Below are 20,552 nucleotides of genomic sequence, written 5' to 3'. Positions count from 1 at the left end.
GATTGTTAACTTTCCTCCTTTATGTGATTTTTCAAAGCTGGATGGCCGAGAGTTCAGGTAACTTCAAAATTTTCTGGAGATGTAAAATCGAATCTAAACGAGTCGACAAACCCCAGGAAATATTTGATAGGCAGACTGTCCCGAATAGGTCTCGCCCCTCCTTCACCATACGGCCGCCCCATTGTGTGCTTGACCGAAGTCGTAATTGTTTTAATAAAAAAGCCCTCTTACTGCCCACAGGGTGGAAACAGTTAAGAAAAATAAATAAACATATTTTTCAAACTGAAAATTAAATTCATTCTATATATTGTATACATAAAATTGTGTGAAACCGTTCCGACGCATTTCAGTCACGGAGAAAATAATAAAGACAGTGACTTCAGGAATCGATGAAATCGTCAACAAATTTTTGAACAAGTGAGCAAAGCAATCTGGGGGTAGGGCAGTTAGGCCGAAAGAAAATGAGAGGTTTAAAGGTTGTCCCATCGGCGAGACTTTGAGCGGAGTGAACGAAGTCAGTATGTGGGACGAGAGAGTCAATTGGTCACAAAATTATTGTTGTACAGTAGTCTATATTGAAAACAAGTAGACAAAGCAAGTTGGATCGCCTACAGCGGCCTTACAGTGTGTTTACTTTAACGTAGAGCAGGGATGGACAACCTTTTTCTATGTAAAACCAGGAACACACATGCGTAAAATTCGGCGTAAAATCTAGTATAAAACAGAAAGCGTAAAAATTTTTCTGAATTTTGGCTGAAACGTAACTGAAAAATGTGTAGAGCAGGTTTCTACTTTTGTACGCTGTAAAATTTTTATGCCAAAATTCCTCCAATAAAAAAAAAGTATTTTTTTGACGTCAAAATAGACACGTGATTTTTATTCAAACAATGGCGGCGATAAGTGTTAACCCTACAATTGTGACGGTCACAAAAATCAAAAAAATCAATGAAACAAAGGAATTCACCGAATCCGTTTGACCTCATCACTGTCTCTATGACAAAAAAGTGTCATATATAAAAACACTGTGTATAAACAATGTATATTAACGGCCATAGCTGCTAAATTTAAAATAACAGGTAGGTCTAGTAGAATCGATGGTTAACTCTTTCTTGACCGTTTGCTACGGTTTATTACCTATGGTTCCAAGATGGCGGCTCGTCTCCGATCCCAGCAATCAGAAGACAGGAAACAGTGGGGACGCACGTTCTAACCTAACCTGTTATGATAATTTTGTTCGTAATAATGATGGTAATTTATTAGAATAGGTTACGTTAGGTTAGAACATGCATCCCCACTGTTCCCTGTCTTGTGATTGCTGGAATGGAAGACGCGCCGCCATCTTGGAACCATAGGTAATATTAACCGAATCGACATATAGTATTTAGAACACACGTTTTTTATTTCGATTCGGAATACAAGTCTATTAATTTCAAGTTTCTAAATTATAGTAGAGGCAGCGGAGAAAAAATGGAAAATGCAAAGAGACAGATACATGGGAGAAAAAAATTAATAAAATGTAACACTCTAAGCAGGGCCGGTTCTAGGGTTTTGAGCGCCCCGGGCGAAACAAAATTTGGCGCCCTTTCATACAAGAATATACAAATTTACTGCAAATTAAAAAAAAAGTAAAAAAAAGGCAAAAAATCAAAATTACACAATAAAGAACTGTATAAAAAATTTATTTATTTAAAGCACGGCAAGTGTTGTTAATGCAAAGTTTACAGAAAGACAAAGTTATTTAACCATTAAGGCGTATGACAGGCGCCAGTATCACTTTGACTATTCATAATTTTGTTGATATTTGTAATTTATAAATTTGATCTCGTCCATTTTTTGAGTAGATTGTTGTGATACGTGATACTGATTACAAATTATCTTTTCAAAATAAATTAAAATAAACTTTTTAGAGATTAAAAAGCATTTGTCTGCATCAATGTTGTGTGATAAAAGCCATAAAAATTCTTAGGTTTCATTATTTTAATTAGTAAATTTTTGTTTTTGTCTATTAATTTTTTTTTGAGTTATTATGAATTCTGACTATACAAATAGTTTTCTTTGAATAATTGTAATATTATTTATATCTGTTGACAATAATAAAATAATTAGCGTTGTGACCTTTATTTGGTATTATTAAAGAAAAAACAATTTATTGCTTGCTAAAAAAATCGATGTTTCATGAAAAATGATCAATTTTAATTTATAAAATCTAAAAAAATAATGAATGTAAAAAAATATTTTATTTTTATATCGGCGCCCTTCAAAATTTGGCGCCCCGGGCAGTCGCCCGGCTTGCCCGCCCCTTCATCCGGCGCTGACTGTAAGTGGCAGTGGTAGTGCAGATATATATAAACCGAAATGGGAATTATTTCCTTTGATGGATAATATATTGGGAAGAATATATTGGCTGCACAGAAACGTGAATATTAATGCATTTACTTTACTTCACCAGAATCTACTTGTAAGACACTTTACCATCATTAACTATAATAAATGTTAATGAAAGGATATTGGTTTTATATCATTTGGTTGGTCACTTGGTTATATTAAAGTAGTAAAGTAGAGATTATAGTAAAATGTAATCAAACTCGTGTTTAAACAAATCTTTTCTATGACATCATTTCTATGATTTGAAAGTTCTCTCATATAATTCAAACGATTATAAATGACTTACGTTTCCTCTGTAAAATTTATATCATTAAATATTATTTACCATTTACAACTAATTTCAAATGTTTTTATTTAGGTAGATAGACCTATGCCTAATCTGTAGACTTACTGTAATAGGATATTATATATATCTAATTAATGTTATCTATATTTAGTTATGTATATGTATATATATAGTTGCTATTATTACCTATAAGTACAAGTTATTATTTGAAAAATATTTTGTCTTAATTTTATCATAAATTATTTATATGTAGTAATTCTTTTATTTCTTTTAGTACCATAAATAATGAAACAAGAATTATTGAAAATGATAATTGTAATTGTGTTGACACAGAGTCATACACAACTTATCACCAGTAAATTTTTCCCAAATGACACCAATGATGTAGAAATTCTTGATATTAATCAAGAAATTGAGTCAGATCTGTAAGTTGTAAATAAACAAATAATAATAATGATTTTGATGAAAAAGAATAAGATTTTCAATGCATGGATTTTGTTTCAGACTATATCAAAGCAGTGACTCGAGTAAGACTTTTGGTCAACAAAAGGAAGAAAAAAACCAGATACCTGTTCTATTAATCAGGATTACTACAATAATGCTTTATTATCATTATCATCAACGTCAAGTGCAATAAACAGTTTTTTGGATAGGAGTTGTAAGTTCAAATTTATGAATATAGGCAAAATATAGTACAAAACAACGACAGATTTAAAAGTTATTTTTTATCAAATTTTAGGTTCTGTGTCACAGCCCGACAACATTGATTTATTTAGTGAAGCATTAAACTTAAGATTGAAAAAATTGGATGCAAGAGATCAATTCAATGCAAAAAGAAATATTGAATGATTAATGTTAGACCTTGAAGATCAAGAGAAATATTTTATATAATGTAATTAGCCTCTAAGTAATAAAATAATTTTTCAAAGTTTATAAAATTATTTTTATTATTACTAATAAAGAATTTAAGTAGTGATACTATACTAATACTAATAATTACAACTATTAACTTATACAAAATAAATTGTTTAAAAAATTTTTTTAATAATACACCTGGATATATTTGCTATTCTGCTATTCTGCCATGGTACAGATCCTTCATTACACAAGCAAATAGCCAGTTCATCACGCAGAGATTTTGCTTGTATGCCATGCATATTAGATCCAAAAGAACAACGTGAAAGAATTAATATTTTCATCTTCACGCTATAAACCTGGTTGAAGATTAAAATTATCATCAACATAATCAGAGAAGCCTGGGGTATTGTAAATACTGAATTTTATAAAGGCATTATTTGGTGTATTCAGTGTACTGTATTGAACAAATTAATTACGCGACCCGCGTTGTCATTGTCTCAGTTATGTGGTCTGCTGTAAAAAAAGTTTGGTGAGCCCTGAGTGTAATCCATCCAATTGTAAGCATAAAAAACGCGTAAACGCACGCATAATAAAACGCATAACGCATGAAATAAACGCGTCGCTTTTCCCGCGATCTGTCAGGATGACCCGAGAAGTCTTTCGACGTGTGGGTGGTAGTAGTCGCAGGATGCAGAGAGATTCACACATAAACCGAATTTACAAACATAACGCGTTTATTTCATGCTTACAATGGATGGATTACACTAAGGGCTTACCAAACGTTTTTTTTTTACAGCGGACAACATAACGAGAGAATGACAACGCGGGCCGCGTAATAATGTGATAAACTCTTACGTAAGATAATTTTTGTAAATTTCTAGACTAATTCTAGACTAAGTTGACTGAAATATTTCCAAAACACGTACAAATTTTTGAGAATAATTTATATAAAATATGCTATAAACAAAATTGTAGGAATACTCACCGAGTGTACACCGTTCGGAAACGCCATTGCTTAAGCTTGGTTTGTCGCGGAGTGGCTTATTAAACGGCGGACGTGTACGAAGCTTGTCACGTGACATTTGTCGGTGCTATTCGGTCACGTGACTACTCATCTCTGACGTCTTTCCTGATAACATTCTTTTTGCCACGAATTCGCTGAACTTTGGAGACATAACGTGATAGATCATAATATACTATAGTATTTTTTATTGTAATTACAAACGACTTATTATTATTAATGACTAGATGAAACAGCAAAAGTAAAACCGCAGGCTAACGACAACAATTTTATCATGATATATATTATGATAATAAGTATTAATCAGATGCAACGTGAGATGTGTAATGTTTTAATGTAAATAAATATTGTACAATTTTGTTTACGACATTAAAGAGATTAAACTATTCAAAAGCGGAGCAGAATTATTAGTTATTTATCGAATTTTCGTACGTTTTTATATGTTGATTTTAATCCGTATTTAGAATGGAATGATGTTTCAATATTTTTATTAATGATGTCTCCAAAGTTTAGCGAATTTTTCGCAGAAATAATAATTTATCAGAAAACACGTCAGACATTAGTAGTCACGTGACCGAATAGCACCGACAAATGTCACGTGACAAGCTAGGTACGCGTTTGCCGTCTGATGAGCTGCTCCGCGAGGAAAAGAAGCTTAAGCAATGGCGTCTTCGAACCGTGTACACTCGGTGAGTATTTCTACAAATTTTCGTTTTTATCATACTTTATATGGATAATTCCCAAAAATTTATATGTGTTTTGGAAATGTTCGAGCGAATTTAGTCTAGAATTGATTCATTTTATGGAAGAAAACCTTTCAAACAGCCGAACCCCCTAAACTGCACAAGTGCAATTAAAAATTAGTTTTAATACAATATCGCAACAGAAGGCCCCACCAAATGTGGCCAAGAAAGTTAAACAACTCGTTGCTGAATAATTTTTTTATATCGCTCAAGTCATATTTCAGTTGTTCTTTGGATGAAAATTAAACTTTTCTGAAAATTATTTTTCAAGTTTACAAAAAATAATTAGATGTGTCAACATAGCACTTTGTTGCTTGTTATTCTTTTGATTATATGCATTTTTTTCGAAATTAGCACAAAGTTGCTATTGAAAACAAATCATCACAGTTTGAGTGGGAAAAGACTTGCTTATTGATGCAAAAGAACATGCATTTCCGGCTTAACGCCCCTCTCCAGTCCTATTATAACAGATATATCGGTAAAAAATTATTACAAAAATACAGATTTACGGGATGTATTAAAATATTCAAGATACGCGTACAGAGGATTACACCAGCATTTCTTAACCTGGGAGTCGTGAGAAAATAATGAAATTATTTCATTAGAAAAAATCATTTATTATAAACTTATAAATGTTTTACTTACAATATGTACACATGTAAAAGAAAGAAATTAATGTGATGGTTGGATTTGTTTATAAAATTTACCTTCACCTTTATAAAATCGCTGACCCGGACGGCAGGTCAGGTTTGTTCGAACAGAAGTTCCTGACGCGTGCGCAATGTCATTTTACATTGCGAAGAATAACGTGCATACCGATTCTAAATCAGTTACAGTTAGGGACTAGGGACTTGCGTAGGAGTAACGTGTGTAACCTAAATTAAGAAGGAGCAGATAATTTAGCTCTATAGAAGATGTGTACGGACGTACAAGCAGAAAAGAAAAAGGTCTAGAGGCAGGTTGTGCGTCACACGTCGGTGTAAACCAGTTGTTCCCAACCTTTTTTTGACCAGGGACCACCCACTTTGATTTCATTGTTGTTAGCAGGGACCACAAGGTTTAAAAAAATAAACTGTGTCAATCTAAAAATAAACTTTAATCAAAAGTTTTAACATAAGTAATCGTTAAACTCAAGAGTAACATGCTTTAACAGTACTATTATAATAGAAAACATAACATTTTTAGTAAAAATTAAATTCATGTTCGTATCAATGTGGGAATAATAATTTAAAATGAATAAGACGGTTTAAATCTTTCGCTGACCATATTTTAGCTGTTGCGGATTACTGGTTGGAAACTGCTGGTGTAAACAGAGTAACATAGCGGAATGTGCAGATGAGTTTCAGTAAATGTGAAGTCTTTCGCTGTTCAAATGGTGTAAATTTATAAAAATATTTGCAAGAACTTTGTTTCATCGTAATTTCACAATTTCTACGAAATTCCCGGACAAAATTAATAATTCACCCGGACAATGAGTCAATTCCCGGACTGTCCGAGTGAAAACCGGACGGGTGGTAACACTAGTCGCTATAAACGCAACAACATAAAATAATAAGAATAGTTGTATGACATTTTTTATACTGTCGGTATTTTCTTAATATATAAAATTAGTGCGATGTGATTATATAATATTTTTAAAAATTTACATTTTTAATTACAGTCAAAATTCAAATATTAATAGTAAGGTATTAGTAATAGTACTGTTATTATTCCATTGGGTGGGGGTCGCAAAATATTAATTATTTATATTTACTATTTAGGGGGTTGCAGAGCTAAAAAAGTTCAGAATTTTTGGTTTACACAATAAAATACCTAAGATTATTATACTGTAGTTTCAAATTGAGTTATCCCAGCGGTCAGTATAATAATCTTAGGAAATTATATTTTATTGTGAAAACCTCTGTACGCATATCCTGAAATATTTTAATACATCCCGTAAATCTGTATTTCTGTAATAATTTTTTAACGATATATCTAATATAATAGGACGGACAGAGGGGCGTTAAGCCCCTCTTCAGTCCTTTTATATTAGATATATCGGTCCAGTTACGATTGCAAATTAAAATAGTTATTTTTAAATACTAAATTTATAATGTAAATATTAGAGGCCCTGAAAAATTTGCATTTTGTTCTGAATTATTACCGTTCAGGGAAAAATTGATTTCGTGTCGTCAAAAGTCTATTTGATGTATCGAAATGATAAGATTTGCTTCTCTGATTACGCCCTTTGGGGTTAGCGCCCCTGGCACTTGCCTCTTTTGCCAGTTCTTAGATAACAATCTTATTCTTTTAACTTGAAACTTAAATAAATAATAAAATTGGGGAAAAACTTTCATTAAGATATTAATAGTTAAAATATTTCTAAATTTGAAATTTAAATTACAAAGTGAATTCGTTGGAAATTAAATTTCAAAGATCTTTTGTATCGGGCAGTTCGATTGGTAGAATAATTGATTTACACACAATTTTTTAAATATCGAAATAATTTTTCCGGGTGACAATAGAAGTTTAAAATGTAAGTAACAATTTTAGGCAAACCCTTTAATTTTTAATGTGTAAGATTGTGATATTTAGTTTTAATTCGTCATTTCAATTTTCTCTTTTCATAATCCATTTAGAAATATGCAGAGACTGTAATCCATTAGGCGAATGAGAGATAGAAATGTTATTAAAACTTTCAATTTTTGAATATATATAAATAAAACTGTTTTATTATTTAATTTTGAAGAACAAGAAATAATATAACATATTTATTTAACTTATGGATTCCAACTTGAATAGAAAAGTAGAGAAACAAAATCTACGTAACAATAGTCATGGAACAGATCACATTTACTTCAATTTAAAATTTAGTTATACCAAAGGATCGAATATTTCCATATCTTGTTGGCTTGTCTTTTCTTTTTTAACGCAGCTTTCAATCAGTTTAACAGTAATTTCTATTGATAGTTCATTAATTTTTTGATCGTTGTTGTTCCAACGTGCTTTTTACGTCATGTTTGTTTCTAATTTTAAGTCTAATTTCTATTATCTAATTCATTTTAAAATTATTCGATTACACTTAGGTTTAAAATCTGTCTGTGTTTCAATCATTTTTTTCTTGGCAAGAGTACAGCAGCCGCTTTATGATACTTGTGTTTCGGATCATGATTAAAATGGAAGATATTCGAAATACGTAGTTTTACAGCAGAAGTTTTTACATTTTCTTATGAAATATATCCACACTTTCCATACATATTTCTGTCATAAAACATAGCAATAAGAAACTTGCGGCTTGCTTCGCATAAAACAGTGTTTCACAACCGGTGTGACCTCACTAGGTGAAAGTGTGACGTGAACTTTTACATATTCTATTAATTTCGAGTTTTATTTATTTATATATTTTTAACACAATTGCTGTGTTTCTTTTGCTTGTATTTCTAGTGTTATTTTATAAGTGACGCAGCACTTATGAAATAAGATGATGTTTGTTTATTTTTTATTACGTCCCACGCATTTTTATGTATTTTAAGAAATTAAATGTAAAATAAACTTACGGGTGTTGATGTCTGTTTAATAATAATAATAATAATAATAATAATAATAATAACTCTCCCGTAGTCACCACCTGGTCGTGGTGGGAGAGCCCAGTAATTTTACTGATCCATAGGGCAATGCAGGCTGGAGCATAAGCTCCTGGTAGGGACACCCATGCCAGTAAGGTCTATGGGGAGAAATGAAGCTAAGAGTGACCACGCCCACATTCTGTGGAGATATTCATCATGGTAATAACTAGATCAAAGTGTGATACCGGCTCGGACGTCGCCCGGGTTAACAAGGTCCGCGTTCGTGGGTTAGGCAGAGGCTCACGTTCGAAAAATAGGTCACAGTCTCCCTTGGTTACCGGTGGCGAAAGCAGCACCGGCCCAAGCATGGCTACTGCAATGCCCTCAACAGATGTGAGGAACCAACCCAGCCTTGGTGTTTCTGTGGCAATGCATCCACAGACCACAAAGGCTGGAAAACCACGCCAACGGATGAAATGGACAGTAGAAATGAACGAGTTTATCATCCGTACTTACTACACCATCACAAAACTCGAAACAAACATGACAGCATACAGACAACAACTACACCATAGATTCACACAACAGTATCCTCATCTCACTGTCACCGAACAAAGGGTTGTTGATCAAAAAAGAACAATTATACACAACAACCTTATTCCACAAACAACACTTGAACTTATCAAACAACAGGTTGCTGATCAAATACATCAACAGACAGAAACATCTAACATTAATGAAGATCATGTAACCTGTCAGGATAATCCAGCAACAAGCATTGATAATAACACACATACAACAATTACCACTAATGATACTACAGACACTTCCTCATCCATCACTGATAACATAGACTTGGATTTAGTTAATACGCTCTCACTTATATTTCAGGAAACACTCACTAAATATACAGGTACAGATCCCACACAACGACCACGAATACCAAAAATCAACACGTCAAAGGAAGTAGGAAAAACACTAAATTACGTAAACACTCACTTACTACCACACTACATTCATTCAATTTCTACACTCGCAGACATTCATACATTAGTTTATGCTGGAGCAGTCACAGTAGTGACACACCATGGGCTGAAAGTACAATCACAGACAAACACACAGAAAACAAAATTCTATCACAAGCCTGCCTGGCAGAGAAGAATAGAAATACAAATAAATGACATTAGACAGCAATTAGGCAAGCTGACACAATACGCTAAAAACAACATAACACCCAAATTAAGGAAACAGCTCAAAAACATTTTCAAGAAAATAAAAACACACACAAAACATGAACATCACAACACACACATTACAGAATACATTGATACACTAAAACAAAAACTTGCTGCCAAAGCACGTAGACTCAAACGATACAAAACATGTACACTACGAAAACAACAAAATAAATTATTTACAAACAATGAAAAACTCTTTTACAGACAAATCAATAACAAAGCAAACACTGTTACACAGCACAGTGGCACACCAACAGAAGAAGAACTCACAACATATTGGTCTTCTCTTTGGTCCAGTGCTGTCACGCATAATGCTGATGCAGGCTGGATCGAGGAGGAGAACAGAAACTTGCACAACATACCAACTATGCCCTGTGTTGAAATAAGCATACATGATTTCCAATACACTGTTAACAGAACACACAACTGGAAGACACCTGGTGTAGACAACATTCACAATTTCTGGTACAAAAAGTTTACATCACTGCACCAGGAACTAGCTAAACATCTAACACACATCATCATCAATCCACAAGACATGCCAAATTTTCTTACCCAGGGCATCACCTACATGAAACCTAAAAACAACAATACCACAGACCCCACACAATACAGACCAATTACATGTCTTCCAACACTCTACAAATTATTGACATCCTGTATTGCAAACAAAATATACAAACATGTTGAAGAACACGACATTCTAACAGAACAGCAAAAAGGTTGTCGTAGAAACCACAGGGGATGCAAAGAACAGTTACTCATAGATTCAGTCATTCTACGGCAAGCACACAAACAACACAGAAACATACACATGGCATATATAGACTACAGAAAAGCATTCGACAGTGTTCCACACAGTTGGCTGCTACATATTCTACACATGTACAAAATACATCCATCACTCATTGCATTCTTTCAAAACACTATGCAGCACTGGAGAACAACACTACATCTCAGGGCCCATAACACTTCCATACAAACAAACCAAATTTTTATTAGGCGAGGAATTTTTCAAGGAGATTCCTTGAGTCCTCTCTGGTTCTGCTTAGCCCTGAACCCATTATCCAACATGTTAAACAACACGCAATATGGTTACAATATCAGACACGAAAAAACAACACAGTTTACACTGTCACATCTCATGTACATGGATGACATAAAACTTTATGCATCCACACAAAAACAACTTCATCAACTCCTACAAATCACACATTCATACACCAAGGACATACAAATGGAATTTGGCCTAGATAAATGCAAAACAGTTCACATAGAAAAAGGAATCCTGAAGAAAGAAGATTTTGCACTTGGAAATGGAGACATTATTGAATCCATGGAAGAGGGCGAGTTCTACAAGTATTTAGGATTCCAACAGGCCAAACTAACAGAACATACACAAATAAAGCAAAGATTAATTAAAGAATACCAAAGTAGGTTAAATGCTATTCTCAGAACAGAGTTAAATGCAAAACACACAGTTAAAGCAATAAACACATATGTCATCCCAGTACTCACATATTCTTTTGGAGTTATACATTGGACTCACACAGATCTTGAGCAACTCCAAAGGAAAACAAGAACAACACTTACTAAGCATAAACAACATCATCCTAAATCCGCCACAGAAAGATTAACCCTTCCACGTAAAGATGGCGGACGTGGCCTGATTGACATAGTTAACCTTCACTACAAACAAATACAGTCACTGCGAGAGTTTTTCTACAAAAAACAAGAAACATCACAATTACATAAAGCAGTAACTCTAGCAGACTCGAATAACACACCATTAAACTTACACTCGCATCATATGGACACAACACAACATATAAAAAGCATAGACACCATTAAGCAATCGTGGGCTCGAAAGGCACTCCATGGCAGGCATCCTTACGATCTGGCCCAGGATTTTGTTGACAAAACTGCGTCAAACAGCTGGTTAGCTCGGGGATGCCTCTTTGGGGAGACGGAAGGATTCATGATTGCCATACAGGATCAGGTCATAAATACTAAAAACTACAGAAAACACATACTCAAAGATGCAATACTCACAAATGACACATGCAGAAAATGTCACGTCATGCCAGAAACTATACAACACATCACCTCTGGTTGCAAGCTCTTGGCACAGACAGATTATTTACACAGACATAATCAAGTAGCAAATATAATACACCAAGAGCTTGCAAGGAAACACAAATTAGTAGACATCCACGAACCATATTACAAATACATTCCACAGACAGTATTGGAAAACAACACGCACAAAATGTACTACGACAGAGCCATAATCACAGATAAAACAATTTACCACAACAGACCAGACATCACACTCATTGACAAACACAATAAAATCACATACATTATAGACATATCCATTCCAAACACTCACAATATACAAAACGCATGCACTGAAAAAATTAGCAAGTACACAGAACTCGCCCAGGAAATAAGGCATCTGTGGAGGATGGATAGGGTGCTTATTGTACCTGTTGTTCTCTCCTCTACAGGTGTCATACCACACATACTACACAAAAGCCTGGGCACATTGGAATTGAATAGAAACACATACATCACTCTACAGAAGGCCACTATATTGAATACATGTCATATTGTGAGAAAATTCCTGAATACAGACACACACACTGATACACTTCTTTAATTTCTGTTTTGGTTACTATGCCTTGACTTTGGTCCGGCATAGTACTTAGCCACCGGTGTTAACCGAGTATATCTAACTTAACCCAACATAATAATAATAATAGGTTAGTGACATTACGTAATCTTATTAATAGTATCATATTATCCGCTTTTGAAGGGAATAAAATTTTGGTGTGCCGTGTTGAGACATGTCCAGTCACGGGTGTGCCGCAAGTGGGAAAAGATATTTTATACAACTTATGTGTGTGAATGAACTTACTGCGATGAATTTAGTAAACATTAAAACAAGAAATTTCATAACAGACACATCGAAACTTATTTTATAACTGGCAGTGACTAATATTTAACCAAATATTTTTAATACATTAGATTCACATCAGTTCCAGAAACTAAGTATAACTATGCTAATTTATAATTATATGTGAATATATAATTGTGATTTAGTGGCATTGTTATTTTTTTTCTGTATGTGGCCTGCGTCAGTTCAAAAGTTTTGAAATGTGATTTTTACATAGAAAAAAACTGCCCATCCTTAATTAATCACATTCCTTTCACTTTCTTTAATGCCAAAACTATAACATTTTTTTCCATGTTTAAAAAAATGCTATTTTGTTTTCAGTTCGACCAACGGAGCAAAAGATGTTAAATTTCCAGTGGAGTGTAAATATTTCAAGCTTAAATATTTCAAGCTCAAACTCGTAATGTTGTATTCTTTGTTTCACATTTTAGGTAAATAATCAGTGTATTCTACAGTAATAAAACTGTTTTATTTTAATTTAAATTTATTTTTATATACTATTTACGCTCTGTATAGATATTTTTCGTGTAGACATTTTTTAAGAACAATTTTTCAATGATTCACGAATGACATTTCCTCACAAACAATTTCAAATTACCAAAATCGATTTATGAATAATGTATTTGTCTCTGTATTTTAGTAAATGTGCACACTTTATCTGTAAATTTTAAAATATGATTTATACAGTTTAAAAAACCTAGCATAGAGAATACAAATTTAAATCACTTTACAATGAATATGAATTTGTCCGATATTTAAAAATGGTTTTATTTTTTCTATCTAGCTAATCTCCACCCTGAAAATACATAACAGAAACAAAAAAAAGAAGAACGAAACTCAATCTTTCAACAATGAAATTTATGATTCATTCTGAAGAATTTACAAGTTTCAACATTGTGAGTTCCTCTAATTGAGAAGTTATGAGGGGAGTATACTTAACATAAGTCTTTTAAAATACAATATTTTTATTATGAAAACATTACAGAACTTTACATTTAACAAAAGGAAAGAATAAGAATACGAATAATACATTCTAATATTAAAAAGTCATGTAAAATATAATTTTATACAAGTTATTTCATGAATGTTGTTATTACTTTCAGTTATTCTATGGATGAAACACAGTTTTGAAGAAAATATTGTCCAAGATCATAGAAAAAACTGAATATTAAATACACTGCTTTACCCACATCAGTGCACTTTATTTAAAGATATAAAAGAAGCAAAAGGTTTACTGCAAGAATATAAACAGAAAATTCATGAAGATATAAATACACTTGAAAAATGTTTTACAGAAATTGTTTACTTTAATATGTCGTTTCTGATTAGCTGTTCTTGAATATATTAGTAACATAATATATTTATACACAAAGATTATTATTTCTAAAATTACTTTATTGTGTTTTGATGCAGAAACTTGCCTTTAGATATAAAAATTATTATTTAATTAAATATAATTATTGATTTAATTACTGTTTTTATTTTAGAAAACAACTTTATTATATAAAGATGAAATATTATCTAAAAACAATTTTTTTTTAATTGCAGAGAAAAGGAACCAAAAGCAATTTTCGTGTAAACACTGGAAGAAATATTTCAAAATTAAACATTTGCAGAGGCACGAAAAAAAACATAGAGGGGAAAAACCTTACAGTTGTGACGAGTGTAAACAGAAGTTTACACAAAAGGGACATTTAAATGCGCACATTCGGATCCACACTGGAGAAAAGCCTTACAGTTGTGACGAGTGTAAAAAGAAGTTTACGCATAAGTCAGACTTAATTAAACACCTTCGAATCCATACGGAGAAAAGCCTTACATTTGTGACGAGTGTAAACAGAAGTTCACACAAAAGGGACATTTAATTGCGCACCTTCGGATCCACACTGGAGAAAAGCCTTACAGTTGTGACGAGTGTAAAAAGAAGTTTACACAAAAGTCAGACTTAATTAAACACCTTCGGATCCACACTGGAGAAAAGCCTTACAGTTGTGAAGAATGTAAAAAGAAGTTTGCGGTAAGATCAAACTTAATTAAACACCTTCAGACTCACAACAGACGAAAGCCATAGGAATGTTAATCATATCCAATGAAATTCATTTGAAACCATGATCTAATAGTTCATTGAAATATTCACACTTAGAATTTTTTAATAAATATTATTTTTATTTCTATCGATGTAAAATGATCAAAAGATGTAAGGAAAACTGTTTTAAATTAAAATGATATTTTTGAATTTTTCGAAAAGTTTTTACTAAGAAACATTACAGTATTCAATATATAATTAAAATATTATTATATAAAATTTCTTTGAATAGAGAATTGTTTCATAGATAATTGCCCGTGTTAATTGCAGTTAATATTAATGTATTCTATCAGTAATTAGGACAGTGCATATTTTGCTCTAATTAACAATAAAGGAAATTATCGTATATTTGAACTCTAGTAATTGTTGTGACTGCAGATATAAAATTTTACATGTTAAGATATTCGGTTAGTTCGAAATTGGAAGTGAAACTTTTGTACAAATTGAGATATGCGTATGTTAACTCGTTCGTTTAGCTGGAAGTGCCTCAACATTACAGTAAATTATAAAGTATATGTTACTGAAAGTATATGAGAAAGCAGTGAAAATTGTTGCATTGGCTTTGGCCACTCGGCCTAGTCTTGCCTGTCGGACTGGTGAAACCAAAAGTTTTTGCTCTAACTAAACTAAAAAGGTCTAGCGAAAGACACGTTCGGTGACGTAGGACGTATAGAATTACGTATTTATTATCCATTTGGTGATAAAATTTATTAAACAGTTTTTTCGTAAGGCACAGATTTTTAATTGACTATTTTTGTTGTTATTCTCGACCAATTTAAATTGAGAAGGAACTTCCAAACTTATAACGCTTTGAATCGTATCGAACAATTTCAAATGTTAAATTTTAACCGTATTTATCGGTTTCAAGAGCGTGCCATGTATGTATGAATACATATGGTGTCTCGTGTAAGCCTATTAATTAATATCATTAAAACTTTTGTTGTTTGTTAAACTGGTTGTAATGTTTGACAATATAGTATGCTGTACGCTACATAAGAAGCACACGATTCCTCTCACTCGGACAAAATTGTATTCAAAAATCTACTCGCGGGCTTAACGTGAAAATTTTGGCTGGTGTCAGCAACTTCAGGAACATTGGAAAAGCTGCTAGTTGTCTAAGACCAAATGTCATACTATCCCATTTGGGCGGATCTCACAAATCCGACTTCGCGAATAGAATGCACTGACAAAGGCTCACCGCGGATTCCCACTTAAAGGAAAAGGAGAGCGAACCGTTCAAGAGAGTAGAATGATTACTTTTTTAAAATTAAATTAGCATACATTTTTACATATTAATTTTAATCAATATTTAAAATAGAGTAATGTTTTATCGTGTTTATGATAATGTTTTAACAATTATTAAAAAGTTTCATACAAACGTGAAATGAATCCACGTGACTATTTTTATAATCACGCAGTTGTTGGTTTTAACCAGATTCACAAAATTATACTTTATTTAAAAAACTTTATGTTTTTAACTATTATAAAATGGCAAAAAGCTTAATTTTGAATGTAAAGATAAGTTTTATAAAAAATTGTCATGATGATAACGAGTGAAATTGTCAGTAAGTCTGGCCGTACTAGAGATAACAGGAACTCCCATCGACTTTTGATCAAAATTGAGTAGTATCAATGCCAATAATACACAAACCTCCCTATAAATTTCAGAAATTTTTTATAGAAAGCATAGACACATTTTTCCTGTTATTTATAACAGCCGAAAAAGTAAAGATTAAAAACACCAGGTTGGAAAAACGAACTTGGTTAAACTAGCTTTCCTCTTGTGCCAGGCAAAAAAAATAGTAGGACTAGTTTAATGATAATAGGCAGACACACAATTATAGTAGCGTAAATTATTCGATAACATTTACAATCTATCTCGAAATGGTTCAACAACTGTTAACTGTTTTAACTGATCTAACTATAATCTTCGGTTCTACACCGACCATAAAGATTGCTATTGTTATATCTTTTAAGACGATTACACATAATTTCTTAGATATTCCATTAAGTGTGTCCATATCGGAGGTGTTTAATTTTAAATTCTATTGTATTTTATCATCGATCGGTATGTTATACGTAGATATTTATTGTTAGTTATATCTTTGTTGATATTTATTCTACTTTGTCCGTTACAGCTATCTGCTGTATTCTCTCTGTTCTTGAACAGTATACCACATATTTCTATGTAAAGTATTCTATGTAAAGGCCGCATTTTATGACTTTTGAACTGACGCGGGCTGCATATAACAAAGAAAAACAAAAATGTTGGTAAATCAGAATAATTTATTTATATATAATTATAAATTAGCATAGCTATACAGTCCAACCTGTTTTTGTGCGGTCTTTTTCTGTGCGATTTTTATTTGTGCGATTTTTTTTGTGCGGTATATGAAAATTTCAATCAAATTGGAACATAATTGACTCCTGTAAAATTTTTAAAAACTCTATTCGTTGTTTTCTATGACATCAGCAGGTTTTTTTCATTTTTTATTCAGTAAAATTTTTTTCTCATACGTTTATTTTGGTCCCCTCTTATTTTAATAGCATAAAAACCATAAATATTATGTTATATATGAACAGATGCAGTAAGTTAGCTCTCCAGCTTTAGACTGCAGGTGTGAAATCTCACGCCTTGTTAAATGAAATAACACTTCCTGCAGCTATATTTATCAAATAAAATCATTATTTAACGATTATTTTTAAATTTTTAATGTTAGATTCGTATTTAAGTGAAAATAATTAATTAATATAAAAATTAAAATTCTTAGAGGATTTTTTCTCCATTAGGTGTTGCAGAAAAAGGCCCGAGAAGTTAAAAAAGCAATTCCTAGTTATTTCGTACGGTTTCGAATTATTTTCTACGTGAGACTTTTTTTGTGCGGTCCTTATTTACCGCATAAAAAAATATTTTTTTAATTGTGTCGCGAAAACTATTTTTTATAGCCACTCGTGAAGTTTCGCGCGATTTTTTTTTTGTGCATTTTCTTTTATGCGGTTCCTATCCTCCGCATAAAAACAGGTTTGACTGTACTTAATTTAGCTTCTCGAACTGATGCAATCGTAATATATTGGAAATACCTAGTTAAATATTTGTCACTGCTAGTATTAAATTAGTTTTGATGTGTCTGTTAGCATATTTCTTGTTTTAATTTTTACTCAATTCATTGCGGGAAAATTATTTAAATACATAAGTTGCAGAAAATAACGTTTTAATTTTTGCCGCATACTTCCTTAAACTGGAAAATTCATATATTTATTTACATTTTATGCGTCGCGGGCCGCAAAATATATAAATTCTGGCCGCAGTAACGTACCGAGAGGAATGCAAGGGGGTCTATCATGCACCGGGCGCCACTCGCAGAGGGGCGCCAAAATGGTCTCCAAGACAAACTATATGTGTTTCTGGAGGGGGGAGGGGGCGCAAATAAAGTGTCGTGCCCCGGGCGCCAGTTATGTTTGCTACGCCATTGGTGGGCCGCAAGTTGCCCATTCCTGGTATAGATGATGCTTGATATGACGTTATTGATATCAGAATTCGTAGGCTTGTAAGTTGCTTAAATTGTGGACATAAATCGTAATAACGATATCATTCACTTTTGGAATTTATTTGAAATAAATGATTCGTTGTCTTTTTCCTTCACATTCATTATCTTCCCCCCACAACGATCTGACACTCTTCATTATCAATTACTTAGGGGCAACTGCCACACATTAAAGTGATTCTACCTTAATTAAGGTAAATCTCGCCCAGTCTCGGTTCACATACGATTTTAGCCGAAAGAGTAACGATATTTATATGCAGCTGACAATAACTGCGTGATTATAAAAATAGTTCGATTCATTCCACATTTGTATGTAACTTTTTAATGATTGTTAAAAAGACATGGAAAACACGTTAAAACATTACTCCATTTTAAATATTGATTAAAATCATCATGTAGCAATTTTTTGTTGACGTATGTATATTTAATTCAGGCATTGATCTTTCTCTTTTAATAACGTTTTCTTTTTCATTATATGGTCTCGAGCCAAAACTTTTTTAAAATAAATTATTTAATCACTAGCCACGATATAAGGGCTAAAATTAAAATTATCAGAGAAACTTACTTGGTAAAACAAAATGTGTGATAAATATACATACCTAGTACAAAAAATTCTTCAATTGTACGAATATGCTTTTAAAAAAACTTATAATTAAATATAACTTTGTGAAGAAACGTACATAAAAATAACAAAATATTCTTTACTTTTTAAATCTTAAAACAATCCACTTAGTGAAATACTGTAGCTCCCTACGAGTGGCTAATGAATAGAATCAGAGACTGTCCAGGTAGGTGTGTGCGTGTCAAATCCCAAGGGTGCCGATATCGATCAATGTCAAATGCCTCTTTTGTCGCATCACTAGTATTTATCAAAGGACGCGACAGGGTTGTTGTAGATTTTAAGGGCCGATTGCAGAGACAACGTTTAAAGGCCGACGGCGGTTTACAGATCGGGTAGACCGCGGGTCAGAAAAATTTTTCAAACAGCAGTATTAAAGAAAAACTTCACCAAGGATATTGTAATGGATATCTGGTTGGTGACAGTGGCTATCCTTGTTTGCCGTACTTAATGACCCCATTTCTACATCCGCAGAATCACGGCGAAAAACGGTACAACAAAGCTCATTCACGAGCAAGAAATATCGTGGAGAGATTATTTGGGGTGTGGAAAAGACGATTTCCCTGCATAGGAAGTTGTCTAAGAACGAAATTAGACAACACACTCAATATAATAATAGCCACTGCAATTTTACATAATTGGGCCATTGATTTTAAAGAGGAGGAGTTTCTGATTGAGCATTCAAATGAAGAGAGAGAGGAAGAAAGTTCAACAATGAATGAGCAATCAAGTTCAGGGTCTGCTCTTCGAAGATCTATTGTACTGCAACATTTCACTTAAATGAAACAGTACTGTAGAAATTTCACAAAATGTCCTTTTCAGGACCATACAATTTTGATAAAGAGTGAGCCTATCACAGACAAAATAATTCTCTTTTTATTCATTTTAAATAAAAATATTTCTTAACATAACCTATGTAACAAATTAAATAAACATTCATACAATTGTTTTATTCATCCATATTTCTTCAAAAAGATTTAAATTATGATTTCTATGTTTAATGATTGTTCTACCATATATTTGGTTATTTTACACTAAAATTAAATACATAAAATGTCAACATAAATCTGATAATGTGGTTAAAAACAGTTTTAAAGTCATTATAGAATTTATTCATAGAAAGCTGAGCTAAAAATATAAATTAATGTCTTCATTTTATTTACAAATTTCAAAATTTTGTTTAAAACTTACATTTTGGACTTAGCACATTACTTAGATATTTTACAATATGGAATTTTCATATTTTATTACTGATTTTTAATCTGTT

At 32.4% G+C, this 20,552-nt stretch overlaps 1 protein-coding gene across 1 annotated transcript in view; it reads left to right on the top strand.

Annotated features, from left to right (window-relative positions):
- LOC136970578 (zinc finger protein 850-like) overlaps window positions 1–20,552 on the top strand; it is a gene marked incomplete at its 5' end in the record, with an annotated part of 121,331 nt that overhangs the window by 58,654 nt on the left and 42,125 nt on the right. The window contains 3 exon segments of the mRNA XM_067265027.1: window positions 13,357–13,466; window positions 14,584–14,835; window positions 14,838–15,062. Of these exon segments, the coding sequence (XP_067121128.1) occupies window positions 13,357–13,466; window positions 14,584–14,835; window positions 14,838–15,062 (587 nt within the window).

The sequence above is a fragment of the Centruroides vittatus genome, unplaced genomic scaffold, assembly GCF_030686945.1.
Source record: "Centruroides vittatus isolate TY-2023 unplaced genomic scaffold, ASM3068694v2 contig_2033, whole genome shotgun sequence".
NCBI lineage: Eukaryota > Metazoa > Arthropoda > Arachnida > Scorpiones > Buthidae > Centruroides > Centruroides vittatus.
Note: the sequence above shows the minus strand (reverse complement) of the source record. Positions and strands in the feature narration are given on the sequence as shown.